We start from the raw sequence: 24,338 nt of genomic DNA, 5'->3' as shown, positions 1-24,338 counted from the left end.
GAGTAAACCCTTCAGGACCGAGTCCGCACCACTTCCTGTGGTTGCTTTCGGGAATAAAATAACATCATGTGACATCACAATAAAATTCTCTTGTTTGTACAAAACTGAAAATATTTCAGCCACTTTTGGGAATCAAAAACACAAACCCCAACATTATTCTGAAGGCCTCCGCCGTCAAATCTCATTTCGCAGGATTATTGAAACTTTGCACATGGCTCCATCTTGTGGTTAAATGGCTCACAAAGCTACATCTAGTGGTTAAAAAGGTTTGAGTTATGTACATGTCAAGTATACAAGAATATATCATTTGACATATTATATTTTTGGTCATATTTACTAATTGAATTACATACATGCCATCAGTAAAAAAAAAAAAAAAAACATAAAACAAACTAAGGCTGGAGCCAAGTTGGCAAAATGCTCATATTAAATGCAAACATTGAAAATAGACAATATAATATAAATGAAGACCCTCTAAAATCTGAGGTTCAAAGATGAATCTGGTGGCCTATTTTTCCACCAGCACAGACCTGAGGCGGTCCGTTTCTTCTTCCCCTTCATTATCTCTCGTCCCGCCTCAGTGACTGATCTGGGTGACCCAGAAATCCGTCCTCTGAAGGCCAGTCGGGCAGCGTGAGTTCACGTGCTGGTGCTACGTCCATTAATGCAAAACTCTGATGAAAAGTGTCCAAACTGAAGAACCGAGTGTGCAGCAAAGACCCCGAACACTCGGTTTGAAAATGTGTTTCGGGTGATCAAAACACAAGTACAAAACCAAGACACATCGCCGTTCACACCTGTGTTTATCACGCGTCTCCCAGGTGTCCTGCAGACCACTTGGGTTTAACAGTAAAAGTTAGCAGAGTGCCAAAGACGACCGAAGTTAGCAGTCACTTCTCTGCGTTTAATAACCAACAGTGACAACAACTTTTTAACAATTTAAAAACAGGGACAACAAACAGCAAAACTTGCCCCCAAAATAAATACATTTTGATATTTGTTGTATTAGTGATGGTTGAATATTAGCTGCTGTTACAGTCAGAACCAGAATCAGACAACGCTGCACGTGTGTTTACTGGTTTGGGCACACACCAGTAAACTAAACTGTTACAGTCATACTGTGAGGTGCAAAACATATAAACCCATTCAAACTGCAGTTTTTGATCCCACAGCCATCAAAGCAGAAAAACATGACTTGTATTATTTCTGGGTGTCATTCTGAGCTTTTGACTTGGAATTTGTCATTTTAACTATTTTCCACCTGATGACGTCATTTTTATCATATTTGGCACACGGAGAAAGTACATGCTGTTTCCACGAGGTGACCTGTCACAGTCAATGCTGATTAAAAAAACTTCTTAGCATGTAGTATACTGAAAATAATTTATTATTTTTTGTTGTTTTTTTTCATCTGAAAACACAGTGGCATCCTGAAATCAACCCAGCTTTTAAAGGGTTAAAATTCTGAGAAATAAATAAATATTTTGGATTAGGAATGATGTTGTTTAAAAACAAAATAATTAAATGAAAACAGAAAGTAATATTAATGTATAATATTTTTTAAAGATTTGTTTTGAAAAACGCATTTTGTGCACAGAGCGACTCGAGTGTAATATTAAAGCGGGCCCTAAAGGGTTAACAGCTTACATCCAAAGTTTTCAACCACATCTCGCAGTCTTTCTCTGCAGAGATTTACATAATAGAAAGAGTATTAAAAGTAATAAAAAGAAGGAAAGGTTATGTAAAAAGGTCATTTGCATGAAAACTGAGGAAACTCGATCCTCTGAGACAGACTGAGGGTAAACGGGGTAATTTAAGACTGAAAATTGGTGGACTAACCAGAGACAGATTTTCTATTTTTCTCTTTATAACAGTTCAGAGTTTCTGACTGGATGATGGCAGACGCTTCACATGCCTCTAAAGAAGCTGCACACACAGCAAGACAGAATCAATAAATCTGACGTCTTCATGTGACAGCTCTGCGTTGCTTTGACCTCAGAGTGAAAACTTGAAGACTCAGGTCTTTGTTATCGAAATCTGTCAGTGATCATTATTTAACCCCGTGCAAACTGTCACATGTCTTACCTGTTAAGGTCTGCAGATAAGGCAGAGGATAAACATCTCTTCAGCTGCTCTTTGTATCTGCGCTCTTTGGCCTGCAGCTCTCTCGCAGCCTCGGTGGTGATCATGGTTCATTTGTTTCTGTGAGACACAGACGAGACAGAAACTTCAGCCTCGAAATAAAAACAGGAGGAGATAAAACCCGGTGGCCTGCTGCGGGATTATTCTGAGGAATGTAAATAAATAAACACTTTTTTTTCAGCACTTCTTAATGCTGAAAGGTGACAGAGTTTTTGCTGTTAGTCTGATAATTACTGAAAGGCATTCCTATAATATTGCTTTAAAGAATATTTTATTATATACTGCACCTTACTCCTGACATTGCACAAAAGTCTTACACTGCTCTGTTAAATCCAACCATTGCTTTTATATTTTTCTTTTATGTTGTATTTTAGCTTTTTAATTTTTTATTTTGAGTGTTTTATTGTGATTTTATGTGTAAAGCACTCTGTAACAGTGGTTTTAACATGTGCTATAAAAATAAACTTTATTTTTATTATTATCATTGGAGGAAATTGATTTGTTATACATATTTTCATTTAATTTCCTTGTAACTTTTGTTTCACTACTTTTTAGCACATTTTTGGGCCACATCTTGTTAAATTGCTTGTTGCCTTCTCCACGTGTTTTTGAAAGAAATAAAACCAACGTGCTCAGATTTCAAAGGGTTAAATGTCTCATGAAGACAGTGTTATTTGTGCAGCATTTCTCCTAAAATGATGTGAGCTCCTCCTGACTCCCCTGAGGGAGCTGACATGATGGTCTCTGCTGTCAGGAGTGTAACACCACCTTTAACCACAGAGACACACTCACCTTTACCTGCATCACAACCCAGAGAGGTGCTGCTCACCAGGATGACGGAACAATTCAAACAAATTCACATATATGAGAGAAACAAATATTTAACCTTAACGTTAATATTAAAACAGCTTCAATAATAAAAGACACCGGCTTCACTTTAGCTTCCAGTAAAAACACCCCTGACAACATTACCAACAAAAACGGTTTATATCTATTTTAAAATTAAAATTAATGTATCCTGAAATAAAACACACTCTGCTACACTCTCTCACATATACTTTAGCGTATATATGAATCATTATTTGCTCTTTTGCGAACAAAATCTGAGCTGAAAGCTAAATACTCTCATTCTCCTCTCGAGGCTAGCATGCTAGCGCTAGCTAACCGGGGCGACCGTTAGTAGTTATTTATCTTTTTAAAACCTCAACCGGATCAGACCGGAACACATTAATTTCAGCCGGTAGCCGTCTGTTAGTGTGAGGTTCGGTAACCGACATAATTACAGTATCTCCGTTAACGAGCTGACCCACTGACCGATGTTGTTGACATCACCGCTGCACGCTGCCCGCCGCCCACTACGACACGGTTAGTAAAACCCTGAAACCAAGGAGCGGACGAGACGTCACAGCCCGGAAGCTTATGCACATGCGCAGTGCACACGAGGAGAGAGCCGTGCCTTCTGATGATGCTTTCAGGTGCTGCGTCTATCCTCGAAATTCTGGAGAAACTCTCAGTCAGACGCTTTTGGTTTAATCTGGTGAGTGAACTTCAGTTTCAGGCTTATTCGTAACTTTTAGAATGATAATTAAAAGCTAACGACAACAAAAGTAATATTGATCAAGTGATCAACATTAAATTAGTTTAATACTTAATTATTAAGAATTTTAAAAAATATTGAAAACTACCGACCTTAAAAATGTCTACACCTGTATATTTCCCACTGCCTCTGAACGCAGCAAAAACACTCGCCCCCGCGTGGCGTTGATGTCATTGTCCTCGCCTGCATCCTCACCCCAAACCTCTGATGTCAGTGCAAATGTAAATGTGTGATCAGCATTACAGAAAAACACAAACACAAAGGCTGTCAAATCCTGCTGAGCAGTGAGATCCACTGCAGAGCGATTTGGTTCATTATTAGCACAACTCTTCAAATAAGGCAAACTTTATAGGGTTAAACTGGAACTACTGGGTTTGTTAATGGTTAATAAATATTTGATTAAAGCCTTATAACTTATAATCAATAAGCTATTGATAAGAAGAACATTGTAAAGTGATTTATATTGTTTTTCTGGTTGAAGAAAAATACAATCATGCATCATCAATGATGATACAAATCATGATCTCCCTTTAAATAGCTTTTAAATAGCTCTACAGTGTGTGTGTGTGTGTGTGTGTGTGTGTGTGTGTGTGTGTGTGTGCTGGCACAGCACTAAAACCTGTTTATGTAAGACCGATGAATACACACCTCAGTTTTAATTCCACATCAACATTTCTGCTGGCATGTAACCGTGTCGGGGACGGTATAAATACGACTCTTGCAGAATATGAAAATGTTTGTTCTTCAGAGGGAGACCCAAAATAACCAACGTCGACTGCTGTGTCACTCAGCTCGGCGCTATATTTAACAGCTCACTATTTCTGGTGTTTTTCATCCCTCCTGTGTAAAAGCTCGGAGTGATTGTTCAGAGACAGCAGCAAACACACGGGGGCATTAGGCACAGCTTCAGACACACCGCCGGTATTATTATTACTGGTGTTATTATCACTCTTATAAAAGCAGTGTAGTCCAACAGATTGACACTCAGTTTATTTATAAAATCAAACGGTGTAGACTTGGCTCAGTGAATCTCAAAATGCAGTGTGTAGGAATAGATACAAAATCGTACAATAGTCAACCATCACTATACAGGAAGATCCAAATAACCACATTCTCTAATGTTTGAGCAAGTATCTCTGAGGAAAAAATACACAAAAAAAGAAAACCTCCTTCACACAACACTACCTGATAAAGGGAGCGGGAGAGTTCCCAAAAGGACCGTGCCCAAAGAAGAGTGGAGCGACCCCCGGTGAAACATACAAGCAGACGACGCCACATCCCGGTCTCTCAGGACAGCTGCACACCGCGACAACTCCAGAGTTAAAAAGGCACCACACAATACAAGTCACCGGGAGATTTTTTTGTTTTTGCCACACATTTTGTAACGCTGTAACTGACAAACTTTAAGGCGGATGTCATGTGCAAAAAACATCTTGAATATGTGTACTGCTCAGTGTCCTCTCCAGTGAAGTGTGCTTTGACTCTTTTTCTTTACCGCTTTAACAAGTAACTGAAATGTGAAAGGTTTAAAGAATGATTGCATTATCACTATGTTGCTTGGTATCACAGGCATATTCCAGGCTTCCAGGTGTGGCAAGCGAGAGGGGACGGGGGGGGGGAGGGCCGGAGGGGGCCCCGCTGTGGGCTTTAGTTCCTGTAGCTTTTGCGTCCCTCTCCCTCCTTGAGGAAGGTCCATATGAGGGTGTTGACAATGTCGGGCTGGTCCTGCTGCAGCCAGTGACTGGCTCCAGAGATGATGTTGAGGCGGAAATGATTCCGGATGTAGAGGCGGCAGGCCTCGGCCATTTCCTGCTCCAGGAAGGCGTCCCGCTCCCCCCACAGCAGCAGCACCGGAGACCTGACGTGGTTGTGGCTCAGAGGGAGGGAGCTGAGGGGACCAAGGAAAAACAGCTGAGTGCAAAAATGTTGTTGTACGACACATTTTAAAACAAATACGTACAGCAGTGATACTCAACTTACAGCTCGAGGGCCACGATAGTGTGCAGGGTGGCCCCCCGAACACTTTCTAACTCACAGTGAAAATAAAGTCATTCACACTGGGAACTGTTTTTGTACTTTTAGTAACATAAGGTGCCAGAGTGCATAAAACAGCATCAAAATAGAGACTTTTCATTAAAAAAATTGCCAGTGGAGGATCACCCACACCCCCCAACAGACGTCCGAGCCAAGCCCCTAATGTCCTAAAATCATAAAAATGTTCCCTAAAATCCTAGAGATGTCCTCACATCCAAAAAATGTCCTAAAATCCTAGAAACTTCCCTTAAATCCTAGGAACATCCTAAAATTATAGAAATGTCCTTCAATCCTGGAAATGTCCTTAAATCTAAGAAATGTCCTAAAATCCTAGAATTGTCCGAAGATCTGATGTATGTCCAAAATCCTAGAAACATCTATAAATTTTAGACATTTCCTAAAAATCCAGGAATGTTATGAATTCCTGAAATATCCTAAAATCCTAAAAATCCTAAAATCCTAGAAATGTTCTAAAATCATAGCAACATCCTAAAAATCCCAAGAATGTCCTAAATTCCTACATATCCTGAAATCCAAGAAATGTCCTAAACACGTCCCCGTATCCAAGAAATGTCCTACAATCCTAGAAATGTCCTAAAATCCTTAACATGTTTTCTTTTTAAACGACCTGAAGCAGCTGACCTGCAGGGTTTTTCACATTTTCTTATCTGGCTCCCTTTCGAAGAAAGTTTGTTCTCCTGCCTTAATGAACCGTTAATTTCTACATATCTACGAGGGAGTCTGCCATGTTATTCTGGCTGCAGTAACCCAAAAATGGACAAATGAATACCGGCCTCGGAGACGGATGTTTGCCTCTTTGGGTTTCCTAAAAGGCCACCGTAGGTTCTCTGCATATTTGGAAACAGTTGAGGTGAAGGAAGGTGATCAGCTGGTTGCAATCTGCAACTTCACCACGAGATGCCACTAAATCCCACACAAAGCTCCTTTAAAACAGAGCTCACATTTAGTAAAGTCAGTAGCAACACTAAACTTATTATGGGATGGTGGCAAATGACATTAGTGTGAGTCCATACTGTGTTTTTATTTCTTCTTGTTTTTAATTTGTATTGATTCGTGGAATTGTTTATGTTTCTACATTTGCTTTTCTCAGCATGAAATCTCAAATGTCTGCTGTTAAAAAGAGCTTTCTGAAATTTTCCGAACCACCACTTTAATGGGCATTTTTACATTATTATATCATTTAATTTTTACTTGCAGACACATTAAACTGCACAAAATCCAGATAGTTAAAAAAGGGTCACAAGAGGTCAAGAAGCCCCTGAGTCACACAATGGACCCCCCCCCCCCAACTTAAAGACAAAAACAAAGACAAAAAAAAGATGAAAAAGTCAATGAAGAACTATGAAATGAGCTGGAACAATCTGCAGCCCATTCGTCGCCACTCTCTGGACGGGATGAGTGGATAAATATAAAATGATGGGCAGACGGATGTTTCCGTGTGTTTATGTATTTGTGTCCCCGGTGCTTAGGTACAGTGTGCGCCTGTGGAGAGACTAATTGGGCATGGGTCAGTGATATTTCTTTTACGTAAGCATATAAAAGCTATTCTGAGAGAACTGGATGCTTGAGAAGGGAGCAGATGGCGCGCTCAGCCATGCATGTACAGCTCACATGTCAGAAATATACATGCACTGATGTTTTCTTTGATCTGATCTGTGCCGATTGCTCTCATCCAGCCAGTCAGCCTCACACGGAGCAATGAAGGTGCATGTAAATATCTGACAGCATGGTGGCCTCCACAGGGGGAGAGGATTCGTTTTCGGACACTTTGGAGCTCTGACAGTAGATGGTGCTACGAAATCTGCACTGAATAAAACTTCATATAAGCTTTCCAAATGCATAACGCTCAATATGGAACAAAGTTTTTTAAAAAAATGCACATCATATAGATTAAAGTGGCAATAACCAAACACTGATACGACTAAAAGCATCTCAAAGTGCTGCAGAAACGTTGAAACGGTCTCTATGGCAACAGCATACCTGCTCCTGTCGCGACTGTATCATGCTGCTCTTATATGATGCACTGCTATAGATTTAACTCCACAAAATTAACCCCGTGAAACCTGGGTTAATATCAGTCTTCTTTTGCTGCAATAAAAAGCATTCAAAAAGCTATTTAAACCCTTAAAATCTGGGCTGATTGGCTTAATTTCCTTCAAGGTAAGGAGGCAATGAGGAACTTAAGAGGAAATGAAAGAAAGAGAAATTAGAGAAAAGAAAACCGAACACAAACATACAAACAAAAAACACAAGAAAAAAACAACAGTAAAAAGCAAGGAAATTACCTGAAAAAATGCTTAAAAATTACAATAATTCTGTCAAATAATTTTAAATTTTAAGTTAATTGTGATCACTCTGAATATAGTTCTCTTGACATTTTACCCTACCTTATAAAAACATGGTAGTTTTTCAAATCTAGATAAAAAACATTCTTGCAATTTGTGGAACATTTCTTCTGAAGTTGCTCATTGCCTTTTCCCCTTTTTTACTCATTTCTTGTGAATTAAGCTGCTCGTTGTCCTTTCCTCATGTTTTTGAAATTAATTTAAGTAATTTGCTCAGGTTTTATAGGCTTAAACATGAAATTAAATTAGTGAAAATTAGCTTCAAAACTGACCTGAACTGAAAACTGACCCCATTCATGGTCAGGTAAAAGAAAGCACTTTATTTTACAAGAAATGACCCAAAATTATGCCAAGAAATTACCTAAAAAATTTGCCAAAAATAAAGAAAGAACTATCCTAACTCCTAAAGGAGCATTTAAAAATATGCTCCTTTACATCTCTAACATAATTTAATTTTTTTTGGATTTTTAAAATAATTTTTCTCTCTCTTCCTCACTTCTTTTTTTCAGGTCATTTTTCTTACCACCTTTTACTAATTTCTTGCAGTCTGCAGGACATTTCTTGTCAAGATGCTCACTGCCTCTGTAGCCCTGCTTTCATGATAAATCAAAGGTGCTCTGGTTTCAGAGGTTTAAAGTGCTTGTGAAAGATGTCTGAGTGCAACACAAGAAAGGTTTCCAGGTCTCAGAGGGCTGAGATAAGGACTGGATTACCTCTTTGACACGATCCACCTCTTGTTAAGTAAACTGTTCCTCACCTGAAGACATTCCTGTAGTAGTTGAGCGCTCCCGTCAGCGCTCCCGGCTGTGAGAGTGCATACAGATAGGCCTCCAAGTCCTCTGCAGTCAGCCATCGGCCTTTCCTCCCGATCCCTGTGTTGCGGCTGGTGAACAAGGCCTTCAGAGCCTGCAGCAGAGACAGCAGCAAACACAGCCGTGAATTTATGTGTCTGCTACAATTTAATCCAGAGGACGTTTACAGAAGGACGTCCGTGTTCGCTGTGAGTCACAAAGTTACTTCACTGGTGAAATCAGCTCTCATGACCTTCAGTCGCAGCTCTGGCACCCTGACTACTGCTGGCCCGACAACATGACACGCTGTGCTTTTACTTCTTAAAAACTCCATTTGCAGACAGACTCCTGCACACTGGCTCACTTGCAAAAGAAATACATTTACTGCAGCTTTTTACTCAAAAAAAAAAACAGTAGGACCTTAGGACCAAACATGCAGCCCACAGTGCTCCATATAGTTAAACATGAGAAGGCAAAGAGCAACGTCTGAAGAAACTACTCAAAAATGATCAAGAAATTAGTAAGAAAAAACTGAAAAGTTAGAAAACAAACAAACAAGGAAATGGCCTAAAGTAACTACTTGAAAATTATATTTTTGAAAAATATTTCTAGCTCTGTGGACATTTTTACTACACTTTTTAAATATAGAATTTTCTTAATCTACTAATTTCTTGCAATTTGTGGGACATTCCTCGCTACCTGAAAACTGGCCAAATAAATAAAAATCTAAAAAAAACATTTATTAAAATTAAAAGAAGATTAAAAGTCAAGGAAATGACCTTATATAATTATAATAATTATACATATTGGTTTTTTCTAGCAATTTAAACATATTTTTCTTAATCTACAAATTTCTTGCAATATGGGGGACATTTCTTGCCAAGTTGCTTACTGCCTTTTCCCATGATTTTGAAAAAAAAAAAAAAAAAATCCAATTTGCTCATGGTTCAAAGTCTGAAATACTTGTGAACGTTGTCCAAATGATGCACAAGAAAACTAATGTCGATGCAGGTTTCAAAGGGTTAAGAGCTACAAAAATACTAGAACCTAACCTTTGCATTTTAATGGCAAAACTGTTTTGCAAACCTGCACAGTGCACTTAAAAAAATGCTGATTAAGTGTCAACATAATAAATGACATTACTGATTTTGAATGGCTATTTTCAATAGAAATGACATCTTTAAATATAACTGTCATTTTTGGACAAAATGCTATTATCTAGATGATCATGTGATTTTGTAATCTATATTTCACATTTCCTTCAGGATTAGTTGATCCTTTGTTTACTCCGGCTAACGTCTCTCACAGCAAGATACTTTCAGTCACACTGATGCAAACCCTAAAAATAGCCTGACACTGTAATAGCATGCAACAAACACCCCTGCACATGAACACACATGCATGCTACACACACACACACACACACACAAACACACACAACCTTGACCTTGAAACCGCTTTAGCCCACACACAACAGACCACCTTGAAATCGTTGATGGAGAGCATGAGCTCCGGGAAGCGGGGCAGCTGGAAGAAGAAGAAATGGCTGGATTTCAGCAGCTGGCTCGGGTGACGCAGAGCGTAATCTGGAGGAGGGAAGAGGAGACCAGTTCAGTTCTTCCACAGTAATTAAAGGCCGGGTTTGCACGCGCTGCAGGGTCGTGGTCGTGATAACTCTCAATGACTTTGCTTTTCTGTTTGCACCAGTTAAACCAGCTGTTCCAGCTTCACATTAGCCGCCTCCTGTAATTAGCTCCTCATCATCGTTCCCTTTAGGCAGAAGAGGATTTGCCAGATGGACGCAACAAGAAACTGAAGTCATAATACTTCCTAATTAATGATAGTAATAATTATGCTAATAATCCAAGAGCAAAACCAGAGTCTCCCCAATTAGTGTGAAGAAAATTGGTTTTCTTTCATCACATAAAGAAAACTCAAGGGACTAGCTTTGACTGGGGGCCACTTTTGCAAAATGACAGGAGGTCAGGGGTCAGTCGCAGCAGCTTCACACATGCTTCTAGGATTTCAGCAGATTTATAGGATTTTAGCACATTTACAGGATTTTAGGGAAATTTCTGGTATTTTTATCTACCATGTTAGGACTTTTTAAAGATTTTAGTTTCATTTCAAGGATTTCAAGACATTTTTAAGATTTTAGATTGTTTCTAAGATTTTAAGAAATTTCTAGGATTTTGGGGCGTTTTTAGGATTTTAGGAAATTTCTAGCATTTTACGACATTTCTGGGATTTAAAGATGTTTTTAAGATTTGAGGAAGTTTCAAGAATTTTAGGACATTTCTGGGATTTTAGGATGTTTCCAAGATTTTAGCAATTTCTTAGGATTTAAAGACATCTCTAGGATTTAAGTTGAGTATCACTTTTATATTGTGAGGGGGATCCATTCATTTGCAAAGTGACGTCATACCTGTGAACACAGACGGATGCGGGCTGTTGAGGACAATGAGTTTTGTCACCATCTCTGGGTAATGGATGGCGAACAGCCACGCTATAGTCCCGCCCCAGTCGTGGCCGACAAGGCAACATCTGTTGTATCCTGGGAAGAAAAGCAGATAAATATAAGACAGTGTTTTGTTATTGCAGCAGACGTCAGCATTATGTTGTTTCTGATAGAGGCTGGATGCTCACAGACTGTTTATTAAAGCATGTCAGAGTCTGAAAATCAATAGTGCTCTCACTTCTTTATTGCTGGCTGCCTCCCTCAGAGGACATTTACACCCATCAAATGGATGTATTTCATGACATACAGCCAAATGCAGATCAAGGTCAGGGCATCCGTCTGATGGATTCTGATCACATTATTGTCCCAAACAAAATAATCCCCTTACCTTTGATCGCATCCTTTACACCCACTGATATGTATCATACCAGCTTGATTCATCTCAACATTCAGCCCAGTCAACAGAAGAAAATGTTGGCATTGTACTTTTAATTTGTATGTTTCATATCTATCCTATAAAGCCTCTGAAGGGACAGAGCCGGATGAGGCGTGGAGGGAATGATGGATGGCGTGACACCCTGAAGAGACGCCTGACAGGCTGCAGACCACCGTTTGAGACAACAAACAGCAAAACTGTTAGGGTCATTGCTGTGTTTCCAGCAGCTTTTTAGGTTCCAAGCATGGCTTTTTTTCCAAGAGGGACAGTGCCACAAAAAGTGATTGTTTTTATCGAGCCGTAACTTAAATTTCTGCCAGGATAAAGCGCCATGATAGTGTCTGTTTCTTTAGTAACGCATCCCTGTTTTGCAAGTAGCTGTTCTGGCACCGAACATGGGTAGTTTTTAGCGACTCAGTACCCTGCAAGAGAGACTCAGGCCTGTTTTACAGGTTCAGCACCTGCATTTAGCAGAGGATGCATGACAAAGCTCCGCCCCTCACCTGACTCAAGTGGGAGACTGTTTATTTTCTTTCTCACTGAAGAGACGCGCAGACTCAACACAGGCGATCAGACTCACCTTCAGACCAAACTATCACCCTCCTCTGAGTGAGTTCAGCTACAGGAGAGAAAAGTGGAAACTCGGACACTGCTGCTTCGACCTGCTGACTCTCCACACACTGAATGTTTTGAGTTTGACTACAAACACGACTCAAAGCGAAAGTAAATTTCAGTGAAGTGAGTCGAGGAGGGAGGGCCGACTGTACTTCTGTCTGCTGTGTTTTCAGCTTCACTCAGAGACTAAATGGCTTCCAGATCAGAGGAGGATCTCTGCTGTCCGGTCTGTCATGATGTCTTTAGAGATCCTGTTGTTCTGTCATGTGGCCACAGCTTCTGTAAAGACTGTCTGAAGAGCTGGTGGACACAGAAACAAACTCAGGAGTGTCCAGTCTGCAAGAGAAGATCTTCAAAGGAGGAACCACCATTTAACTTTGCGTTAAAGAGCCGATGTGAGTCCCTCTCACAGGAGAAAGCTGCGAGAGCTTCAGAGGCTCTCTGCAGTCTGCACTCTGAGAAACTCAGACTCTTCTGTCTGGACCATCAGCAGCCGGTGTGTCTCGTTTGCAGAGATTCAGAAAAACACAGCGACCACAGATTCAGACCCGTCGATGAAGCTGCACGACAACACAAGAAGAAACTTCAGGAGACTCTGGAGCCCTTAAAGGAGAAGTTAAAGGTTTTTGAAGAAGTCAAAGTGAAGTCTGAACAAACAGCAGCTCACATGAAGGTCCAGGCCCGACGCACAGAGACGCAGATTAAGGAGCAGTTTAAGAAGCTTCACCAGTTTCTGGAGGAGGAAGAGGAGGCCAGGATGGCTGCACTGAGGGAGGAAGAGGAGCAGAAGAGTCAGAGGATGAAGGAGGAGCTGGAGGCTCTGAGCAGAGAGATAGCAGCTCTTTCAGACACAGTCAGAGACACAGAGGACGAGCTGAGAGCCGAAGACGTCTCCTTCCTGCAGAGATACAAGGCTGCGGTGGACAGAGTCCAGCAGCGCCCCCTACTGGAGGATCCACAGCTGCTCTCAGGAGCTCTGATAGACGAGGCCAAACACCTGGGCAACCTCACCTTCAACATCTGGAACAAGATGAAGGACATGGTCTCCTACAGTCCTCTGATTCTGGACCCAAACACTGCTAACCCACATCTCGTCCTGTCTGAAGATCTGACCAGCGTGAGACGAGGTGAGGAGAAAAAGCAGCTTCCTGATAATCCAGAGCGGTTTGATTATTATTGCTCCATCCTCGGCTCAGAGGGCTTTAACTCTGGGACTCACAGCTGGGACTTCGAGGTTGGAGACAGTACAGGCTGGGGTTTTGGTGTGTTAGCAGGGTTCGAACAGAGGAAGGGACACAAACGGTCTGAATTATGGGGAATACGGCTCTATGAAGGTAAATATTCAGCATGGTCACCTCCGGATTCATCCACTGATCTGAGAGTGGAGAAAAAGATCCAGAAGATCCGAGTGAATCTGGACTGGAACAAAGGAAAACTGTCGTTCTCTGATCCGGATACTAACACACATATACACACCTTCACACACACTTTCACTGAGAGGATGTTTCCGTACATTAGCTCTGGAGATAAACTGAAGATATTACCACTGAAGCTCTGTGTGACGGCCAAACAAAGCAGTTAGAGAAAGTTAAGTCACGGCGAGCAGCAACCACTTCATGAAAACTGATACGATCCAAATAAAGGAAAACAATATATCAATAACTGCATGTTTGATCGGCCAATCACTGTTCAGACCAAACCAATGTTAAATTTTCCAGACATTAAAACAAATGTTTAATTATATGAAATGAAATGTTTACAATATGTAAAATATGTTTTATATGATCCAAAATACACAAACAGTTTAAATCTAAATGATTGTGTCTGTAAAAGTTTTTTCATCGGTTGAACTCTGCCTTTAGTCATTAAGTCAGAGAAGAAGTCAATCAGTTTTAAGGTGGATGTCTCAGTTTGGGTTCAGAATTTATATAATATCTGTGATTTCAGAACTGAATATTTCTCTGCTGTTTCCCCATCACACAAGAAAAGGTCGAGACAGAGATCAACACTGGAAACTTTGAATAAAAACAAAAAACAGATTTGTGACTAATAAACGAGTTTCATCACTTCTGATGATATGAATAACATCAGTTCTGCATGTTATAAACCAAAGCATTGGACACATTAAACATCACTGTTTTTCCTGCAGCTTTTAGTCACCAAACTTGGGTGTTATTTAGGGACTTGTAGTTGTTTCTCTAGCATCGTTTTAGGTATAAAAAATTAATTGTTATTTTGTAGCAATCTATCACTGTTGTTCCTGCTGCTTTGTTTGGCGAGCCATAGCTGTTTTTGCAGCTGCATTTCAGGCACCTAATGTTGGTGTTTTCAAGTGAAGTAGAAAACAAAGAAGCCCACTCACCAAGCAGCTCCTTTTTAGAAGGATTTTAATGCAGAACATTTTGTTTTCTAGTGACCCATCACCAGACGTGATTGTTTTCTAGCGACCTTTTTTAGTCACCAAACATGGGTGTTTTTTAGGGACCCATTGCTGTTTTACAAGATGTCATTTGGGCACCCAATCTGGGTGTTTTTAGCAACCCATAACTGTTTTTCAAGCGACCCGTCAGGCACCAGATGTGGATGTTTCGGATTGTAACAACAAAGTGGTTTTTGTACCAAATTCTAACCAAGACTTGTTGAACCATTAAGTTTTCATTTATCCACTACATGATAATGTACAAAAGTAATGTATTCATGGTTTGCAAAAACAAACAATACCAACATTTATTCTGGTAACTGGGTTGCATCATTAATATCACATGCACTTCATCAGGGATTGTCATATACGTAGATAAGTCTGGGAGCCACTGTTGTTTCTGTGTCTGTTGTCTGCATTGAAAAGGGAAATGCTGCTTGCCTTGCACGGTTAAAGGCCAAACCTCTGATTGTTGTAGCACCATTAGCTTACTGTGAATGTGGACAGTAATGTGGTCCATGTGGGCTCTAACGACCGGTGTAAAAACAGCTCTGCGGTCTAAGAGAGCAGAGTACAGCAGTTATCATGTGATCAATGCAAGCCTCCCACAGTTAGTGAATCCTCTGAACAGCAATATGCATTATTGAGTGCTTAGCTCCTGAAAGCCAACTACAAAACTAGAAAATGCATTTCCTGCGAAACGTGTCGATGCTTAAAGCTGAAATTAATTTAAAACTATGGCTGAAAATGCAGAAATATATAACTGAAAATGTGGAAATATATAGTTAAATATGCAGAAATATATCACAAATTGATGGAAATATGTGAAAAACTGGCAGAAACGAAAGATGAACTGCTTTAAACTGAAGAAGCTCCAAATTGAACTGAAGGAGTATCAAAGTAAGAAGCTGATGTTATCTGAAAAATTTAAAATAATAAATGTTTAATATTTTGAGGCATAAAATGTAGAAAAAAATTGAGAGGTATAAATGTCCTTCAAGAGCAGCGCAGTGAGACAAACAGAGTGGAGCAGCGCGGATGTCCTACACAGCAGCTGGCAGCACGGATTTCCGAAATGGCAGCTGGCAGCGCGGATCACCGACAGCGCGGATCTCCGACACAGGCTGGCAACGCGAATCTCGGAAAGCGCGGATCTCCGAAATGGCTGCTAGCAGCGTGGATCTTCGACAGTGTGGGTCTCGAAAGGCAGCACGGATCTCAATTCCTTAATTAAATACCTACCACACAAAAAAAGTGTATATGGTGTGAAATAAATAAGGAAATGGGTGTGGTGTCAATAAGTTTTGAGTAATGTACATAAGTATACAACCATATACAATTTAACATACAGTTTAAAACAAAATAATATCTACTTTGGTTTTGAGTTCACATCAACTACCTCACTGTAGAATTTAATAACCAAGTGGCATTTTCCGATGAAACAGCTGATTGTCTGACAGCAGCACAGTGAGATAAACAAACAAACAGAGCGGAGCATGCAGATCTCCGACACAGCTGCTGGCAGCATGGATCTCCGACAGCGCAGATCTCGAAAGGGCACCAGGCAGCGCGGATCTCCGACAGTGCGGATCTCTGGCAGCGCGGATGTCAGACAGCGTCTAATTTTCCTGTAACTTTTACTAATGTCTGGCCAATTTCAGGCCAATTTAAGCTACCCTCCCATATTTTTTAAAATAAATTAAGTCAATTTGCTCAGATTTTAAAGAGTTTAAAGGCCAAAAATCATCACTGTGGCCTGACAATGATGAGTGGATGCTGGTGTGTACAGACAGCTTCAGGCCAGCTTCCTGCCAGTGTTAGCATGCAGTCTGTGGGCTCTGGATCTGCACAGCATCCCATGTTCAGTCAGAATGAGTCACAGGACGTTTGTCATGCCATGCTGCAGGCCTCAGGGCCGTCCGCAGCTTAAGACTGATAAACAAGTTTATTTTTGACTTGAGACACTGTCACAACATTGCGCACTGCTCAAAGTTCATTTCAGATTACAGACACACAGTTCACCTGCGCTCCCTCACCTAAGTACTCCACAATGTCCTTGATGTCGGTGACTAGGTAGTCGAAGCGGTAACTTTCAGTGGAGAGCGGCAGGTCGGACTCCCCGTAGCCCCGCATGTCGATAGCCACCACACGGAACTCACTCTTGAACTCGCGAAGCTGGTAACGCCAGGAGAACCTGAGGCACACAAACACATGCAAAGATGACTTATTTCCTTTATTTCTGTCAAAATCAGTGCAGTCAAAGCCCGGAAATACTGCCTTTTACTCGGGGGGTCAAGCCCCCAAAACACTGTACCTACATTTCTGATAATGAAATTCACTAGTGTCTTTCATTGTATCTGCATGTCACTCTAAAATCACAACTAAAATCTACCAGTATGTAACAGGTTTTTCTGTTAAATATTTGGAGTTACCGAGCACAAATCCAGAGTACTCTGATGCAAACTAGTTGCCAGAATAAATGTTGACATTGTGTGTTTCTGCAAACCAAGGACACGTTACATTTGTACGTTACCATGTAGCAGATATATTGAGACTTTACATTTCAATGCTGTGGTTAACTTGTGGTTATATTTAGATGTAAAAAAAATTACTTGATTATGATTTGGAAATTTTTGGGGGCACAATCCCTGCTGAAAAAGCAGCGATGTCTTGGTAAAAAAAAACCAATCACTTTCAGTAGCACACTCCCAGCTAGAAACACGGCCATGTCTCAATAAAAAATAAAAATATAAAACAAAGATAAAATAAAATAAAATAAAAATTGCTTTTGGTGACAAAAAAATAAATTGGATGAGTTCTTTTCTCGCTTCTTTGTGTATAACTCTATATTGGCATGTTGTTGTGCTGTGTCTTTGTTCTGACCTGCAGACAGACTGCAGATGCAAATTAGCTCTAAGCTTTAATCTGGTACGGGGCATCAAATAGTAATATGTATGTTTTAAACTGTATATGTTCACTTTCAAATAAAATGAATGAATAAAATAAATAAGAACAATTCCTTTTTGTGGCACTACTCAGCTGGAAATGCAGAAATGTCTCTGTAAAAAACAATCACCTTTAGTGGCACAATTCTGACTAGTAATGTAGTAATGTCTCAGTGACAACTTACAGCTTTTGGGGGCATGTTCCATGCTAGAAATGTCTCAGTAAAAAATAACTTTTAGAGTCATTAACCTAGCTACAAATACTGTGATGTCTTCATTAAAACCAGCACTTTTAATGGCTATCATGGCTAGAACGCAGAAATGTGTCAGTGAAAAGCAGCCACTTTTGTTGGTACAATTCTGGATAGAAACACTAAGATGTCTATTTAAGAAACAACTGCTTTGACTTACTGCTATGATGATAGCAGCGCATGTAGATGCAGCAGCCAGTCGCTCCTCAAATCCTTGCTACTTTTTGTGCTATATTTTTCTATTTTCTGACACCATGGCCCCTTCTGCTGATGCACAATTTTTTAACAATAGAGAAGCACTTATCAAAATCTGGAAAAGTTGTGTGAGGTTTGGACTGAATCCAGCAGACCGTGAAAGGATCCTCACCAGCGGCATATGCCAAGTGGCCAGTCAGACTAGAGGAAAGAAACAAAACCAAAAGCACCGGACAAAGAGAGGGAGGAGAGCTGGCATCAGGGCAAGGCTGACCGGACGTAGACCTGCTCCTCTACCAAGCCTTCTTCTGACTAACGTCCGGTGGCAGGAAAATAAAACGGATGAGATGTGATTGAGGTTCACTCAGCAACAAATCAGAGACTGCTCTGCTCACATCTTCACAGAGACATGGTTAACCCCTTACATCCCGGATCAAGCTGTTGCACTGGATGGGCGGACCTTGTTGGGAGCCATAAGGACACAAGACTGATGCAAATTCAAAAAAATGTACTGCAGGGATTGAATGATGCCACCAGCAGCAACATGTTCAAAGTAACTGGATGGCATCTTCACAGTAGCTGCTGATTTTAATCAACTCATCCTTCAACTCCAAAAATGGAGCAGGACCAAGGACAAACTGGAAACTGGAAACTGGAAATCTAGCTTCCTTCTGCCTTCTTTTGGTGGCACAATCCCAGCTAAAAACGCAGCAATGTCTCTAAAAAAAACTTCTGGTGGTACAGTTCTGGCTAGAAACATAACAACCCCTTTTAGTGGCACAATTCCAGCTAGTAATGCAGCGATATCTCTGTAAAAAGCAACTCCTTTTGGTGGCAATATCACCGGTGGAAACACAGCAAGAGGTTGTTAAAAAAACAACTGGTTTTGTTGTTCATTGGTCTTGAACAGTGATCTGCAGCTTGGCAGGCATCTCACCTATCAGACCATCTAAAATCCACTCCACCTCCAGAAGACGAAGCTGGCTCATATGTATGTAATCAGAGCTATAACACATAGATATGATACGTATGAAATGTACAAATGTAACGCATCCTTGGCTGCAGAAATGTACGCTGGGCTGATGACATCATCGGGAGGATTTTTTCAGACTTCAGAAATCACCTTTCAGAGCCACACCACACATTAAACAACTGTTTTCACAGGGTGAGAAGTGCTCTGCATGACAATGAAACTGAACTTGATGTGCAAAATCCTTTAAACTCTTCTACGCCGCATATTTGAGATGGTTACAAACGAACCTCACAAACTTTTTTTAAAGCCAGCTCTCGGCTTTCTCTCCAGCTGAGTGAAGGTCACTTTAGTATAATAGAAGCTGTTTTAGATTCTAATCCGCCCACCGATCATGTGGACCGGGATGGCTTCCTAATTGAAGATCTTGTCTGCTGTAGAGGCTCCTCATCAGGACTGAAATCCTCCTCCTCTTCCTCCTCCTCCTCCTCCTCCTCCTCCTCCTCCTCTACCGAGTCAGGGGAAGCAAGATGCAGAGCTCTGACTGTGATTCTGATGAGTCAGTATAAGATCCCGACACCGAATCCTCAGATCTTAGAATATAGATGAGGAGGTTTAGAGCAAAGTAAGCCCCTCGGACCCCCCCGCCCGCCCAGCCTCGCTCCGACACACGCCCGCACCCTCTTCTTTCTCATTTCTGAGCAGGATTTAGCACATTTTCAGAGAGTGTTAAGAGTTCTTTACAACCATGTCACTCTCTCGGCACAGTTCATCATTCTTGTGAAGAATGCAGGAAGTGAGGCAGAAAGCGCTCCCCTCTCCCGTTAATTAATCCCTGTCCTGTCAGCAGCTTAGATAGTATGTTAGAGATACGGACCAGGCTTACAGCTCTTGACAACCTCTTTGGCCCCATTCCAGGAGCCATGCTCAACACCATTTTTCATCTCATATCAGGAGGAAGAGATCGTGAATGCTTTGGACCCTTTTCCCCCGATGGCGAATCATGTCTGTGAATGAGGATACTCCTCGCTGCACGGATTTGTCCCTGCAGAGATTTTAGCTGAAACATTGGAGTCGAGGGATCCTCAGAGGGGAAATTTCAGAGAGGTGACCGATGTCACAAACACCGAGCGACTGAACAGACACAACGTTACAGTCTGCTGCAGTTTAGTGAAGTGCTAGAATGTAACTAATGACATGTATTCAAGTACTGTACTTAAGTACAAATTTGAGATACTTTACTTGAGTATGTTCTTTTCATGCCACTGTACACAACATTTAAGATATAAATATTTATGCCACTACATTCATCTTTAGTTACTTTAAAGACTGAGATTTTTGCATTAAAACAGAGGAAGAGTTTATAGAATATTGTATTTTGTTAAAAAAAAATAAATTAGTAAACAGTTTATCCAAGTAAAGCTGCAAAGATTGGTTTATTAATCAATTAGTCGACTGACTATGTTGATGTTCTTTCTCTCTTAGTTTTGGTGTGTTTTTCTAGCTTTTTAGAGAGTTTTTTTAGTTTTTATTTATTTTTATTAAATCTTAAGTTTTTAGGATTTCCTTTTTTTTAAAATAATTTTTAGTTTTTTGTTCAATCTTGAGTTTTTGGGTGCCTTTTTTAATGTTTTTAAATAATTTTGAGTTTTTGGGGGTGTTTTAAAAATTATTATAATTATTTATTTTATTTTTTTTTACAGTTTTTTAGTTGGTTTTTTTTTTTTTTAGATTTTTCTTTGCTTTTGCTTTTAATTCTTTCAGTACTTTTTCATGTTCACTTGTTATGGTAAAATGCTTAATTCAGGACTTTAACCTGTAACTGAGTATTGTTGCAGTGTGGTATTGGTAAAAGATCTGAATACTTCCTCCATCTCTTTGTTTGGTGAAGTGGACCTACCAGAACTCGGGGAAGCCGTGTAAAAACAGCATGAGCGGCTTTCCTCTCTCTCCAGCGGCAACATAGTGAAACCTGAGTCCGGACTCCTGGGGGAAAGAAGACACACGGAAACGTCACGGAGACTCAGACAAACCACTTCGTGCAGACAACAGGAAACAAGTCCTCATAGCTAAATGAGCATTTGCTGCATGAAAATAAGTGGATGATAATGCAGTTATCAGGAAAACTATGAAGGATAATTTATGTACTTCTGAATGAAGACCTAACAGTGTATCACAGCCCAGTAATATGGTGCATACTGGGCAAGTCCTTTTTGTAAATGTTTTTCTAGCAAACCTCAGAAATGTTTGCAGACACATAAAAATACCCTACGATGAAGGATAATGTGTGTCTGATTTATTCTTTACACAAATGCACAAAAGACACTTTAATCTAATTCAACAGGTTATTCACAAGATGGATGTCTTTTGTAGCGCCAACAACAAATCAGAGAATGCAGCCCGATTATGACTTAGTAGGTGGAGAAACACCTGCTAATATATGCAGACAACTTTTCAAGACCGACAAACAACAAAACTGGTTGTACTTCGGCAACTCTTCGCAGCATTTCCACCAGTATTTGTGTCACAGCAGCTAAGTGTTTTTCACCAGCCCGTCCCTGCTTTTTCAGCCCCTTCTGCGCCACTAAATGTGGGTGTTTTAACCCAAAAATGATCGTTTCCTAATCATAATCAAGTGTTTTTTGTGCCTTAACCTAACCATGCATAAACCACAGCAGTTAACCCTTTGAAACCTGGGCAAATTGGCTTTTTTCTTTCAAAAACATGTGAAAAAGGCAATGAGCAACTTATGACAAAATGACCAAGAAATTTGTAAAAGTACAAAAAATTACCTTGAAATTAGGAAAAAACAATCTAACAATTTAAAAAATGGGTAGTATCACAACAACAAAACAAAAAAAGACCTGAAAAAACAGCTAAAAATGTAAGTAATTGTTATATTATTTTCCCTAGCTTTTTTAAAAATATTTTTGAAATCTACCAGTTTCTTTCAGTTTTGGGAACATTTCTTGTCAAGTTGCCCTTTGCCTTTTGTGCCATACCAAAAAAAGTCATACAATGTGCTCAAGGTCCAAGGGTTAAAATACTTGCAAAAGACATCTGAACGCAGCACAAGAAAAGTGATGTATATGTACATATGTAATGTAACTGTTTTGTGGAAACGTTACATTTTTTTCTGGTGTCTAAGTTGGAAAATGACAAGGGTGAAAAACCAAGGCTTTTTTTTCCAACTCCAGCATTTAATCTTCAACTTTTAACTTTTAAACATTGTAGGGTCTGTTTTTAAAACCCAACAACTAATGTATGATGGAGGGTGGGTCATATGCACACTCCCCAATTTTTTATAGCTTTGGGGAGGGGTAAAAAAAAAAAAGTCAAACCCCAGCCACCCCTCTGATAAGTAAAGAACAGTCCCTAAATATTCTTGCCTGCCTGTGTGTTTAATTACATCATGTGTAGCGGCGCGGCTGTCGGGGGCTGGCAGCCCGCCGCGTGCTGCTGAGGCGTGAGGCGGAGGAGCTGTCCTTTCAGCACCACCTGAGCGCAGCGCTGCAAACCGTCACCCACCGAAATAAGAAAAAACGTCTCCGAAATAAACAGATCCGCTCAAAACACCAGGCCTGTTTGTGTTTGCACGACGCGACAAAACAAGTGAGGAGCATTTTACATGTGAACAGCATGCAAGGAGACACACACACACGCACACACACAATGAGCCTCCAATGTCCAAGTGCATGTGTGTGTCTTACCTTGATCCTGACATAACAGTGGGTTCCCAAGGACGTGTCATTCAGGCAAGCCGGGGGAGTTTCACGGATCGCCCATTGGAAGGTGGCTGTCGGCCTCAACACGATGCTCCACCAAAGTTTCAGCAGGGCTACGATGGTGCAAAGAGCACAATAACCGTATATCAATGACCAGTACCCCAAAACTCTGATTTTCAGCGCAAGTCTGATCAGAAATAACAGCAAGTTGTGGAGCACTCTCGCCATCTTTACATTGCCGCAGGAAATCGATCCGGATCAAGTTACCTATTGATCTCTCTGTGTCAATCGCTCGTTTTTGTTTAAATACAGCTCTCCGACAATGCCGCTGTGTCGTTACCAGCGCATACGCACGACTGTCTGAAGGGAGGATCCCGACAAACGGTTGAATGGGACGGTGGCAAGAGCATCACGTCAGATTTCACGCTTGCGTGTGACAGCGGCGGTTGTTTAGCAGGAGACGGTGGTGTTGACTATACAAGGCAAGTCCGAAAATCAAAAAACGAGCCTCTCGATGCGGAGCTTTACTGCGATTTGAGCAGGAGGCGCTGCTGCGAGGAGGAAGCCTGAAAATCACTGCAAAGCACCGGAGCTGCACGCTGCTGTTATGGCAACAACACTATTTATAAAGCAGCATGCACGTGCTCAATATGATGCTGTTGATCAAAAAAGATTTCTGGGTCTTTTCTCACCGACCAACTCCCGCACATTATCTGGCTGCAACGCGATGTAACTGTAAAGACTGGTTTTTGTTTAGTTTTAGGCGGCGCATTAACCCTTTGAAACTTGGGTATTTTGGTTGATTTCAACAACATGGGAAGAAGGCTATAAGCAACTTAATAACAAAAGACCTGACAATTAGCACAAAAAAACCCCAAACAACAATAGACCCCCCCCCCCCAAAAAAAAAACAATAAATAAATAAAACTAAAATTTAATAAAAATTAAAAACAAACAAACAAAAAACAAGCTGGAAAGTAAAAAGGGGGGAAAGTAATAAAAGAAATAGATGAAAAAGAAAGATAAAGAATGGAACATGAAAAAACTGCTAAAAATATTATTCTATAAAAATCATTTTAAACAGGCCTATATAATTATGATAATGAGAACTATAGTTCACTGGACATTTTTCCCTAGTTTATCTAAAAAGTAATTTTCTAAATCAACCAATTTCTTGCAATTGGCAACCTTTCCAAGTTGCTCTTTGTCTTCTCCCCATGTTTAAAAAAACAAAACAACCCAAAAAAAACGATGCAGGATTCAGATATTTAAATACTAGTGCAGCACAAGAGAAGTGATGTCGATCCAGGTATCGAAGGGTTAATATGTTAATATGCTGTAATGCGGTCACAGGTGCGCCTTTATCAGGCACAAGATAACACACACATATTAAG

General features: G+C 40.5%; 3 protein-coding genes across 4 annotated transcripts in view; 1 reads left to right on the top strand and 2 right to left on the bottom strand.

The window, feature by feature from the left end:
- The window catches only part of tgfbr3 (transforming growth factor, beta receptor III), a 114,903-nt gene extending 111,385 nt beyond the window's left edge, over nucleotides 1-3,518 (bottom strand). The window contains exons 1-2 of one of the 2 annotated variants that reach the window (XM_042483744.2): nucleotides 3,457-3,518; nucleotides 2,086-2,202 (exon numbers count right to left, since the gene is read on the bottom strand). The gene's annotated coding sequence lies outside the window, so the exon portion shown is untranslated. Of the gene's footprint in view, nucleotides 1-2,085; nucleotides 2,203-2,934; nucleotides 2,953-3,456 lie in introns of those variants that run through there. The other variant, XM_088078148.1, reaches the window with a different exon arrangement.
- A 1,196-nt stretch (nucleotides 3,519-4,714) lies between these two features.
- Nucleotides 4,715-23,704, bottom strand: ephx4 (epoxide hydrolase 4). Its single transcript, XM_042483740.2, has 7 exons — nucleotides 22,930-23,704; nucleotides 21,120-21,205; nucleotides 16,895-17,052; nucleotides 11,356-11,484; nucleotides 10,413-10,516; nucleotides 8,897-9,045; nucleotides 4,715-5,627 (listed from the first exon to the last, which is right to left on the bottom strand). The coding sequence occupies exons 1-7, from the start codon at nucleotides 23,170-23,172 to the stop codon at nucleotides 5,387-5,389; spliced, it is 1,110 nt and encodes a 369-aa protein (XP_042339674.1). The 5' UTR covers nucleotides 23,173-23,704; the 3' UTR covers nucleotides 4,715-5,386.
- Nucleotides 12,377-14,587, top strand: LOC121941034 (nuclear factor 7, brain-like). The gene has a single exon (XM_042483739.2). It carries the CDS (start codon nucleotides 12,630-12,632, stop codon nucleotides 14,019-14,021), a length of 1,392 nt encoding a protein of 463 aa, XP_042339673.2. The 5' UTR covers nucleotides 12,377-12,629; the 3' UTR covers nucleotides 14,022-14,587.
- Nucleotides 23,705-24,338: the final 634 nt, after the last annotated feature.

The sequence above is a fragment of the Plectropomus leopardus genome, chromosome 5 (assembly GCF_026936395.1).
Source record: "Plectropomus leopardus strain MGB_pleo_1.0 chromosome 5, ASM2693639v1, whole genome shotgun sequence".
Classification (NCBI taxonomy): domain Eukaryota; kingdom Metazoa; phylum Chordata; class Actinopteri; order Perciformes; family Serranidae; genus Plectropomus; species Plectropomus leopardus.
The sequence above is the reverse complement of the archived record's forward strand: the minus strand, read 5'-3'. Positions and strand labels throughout refer to the sequence as shown.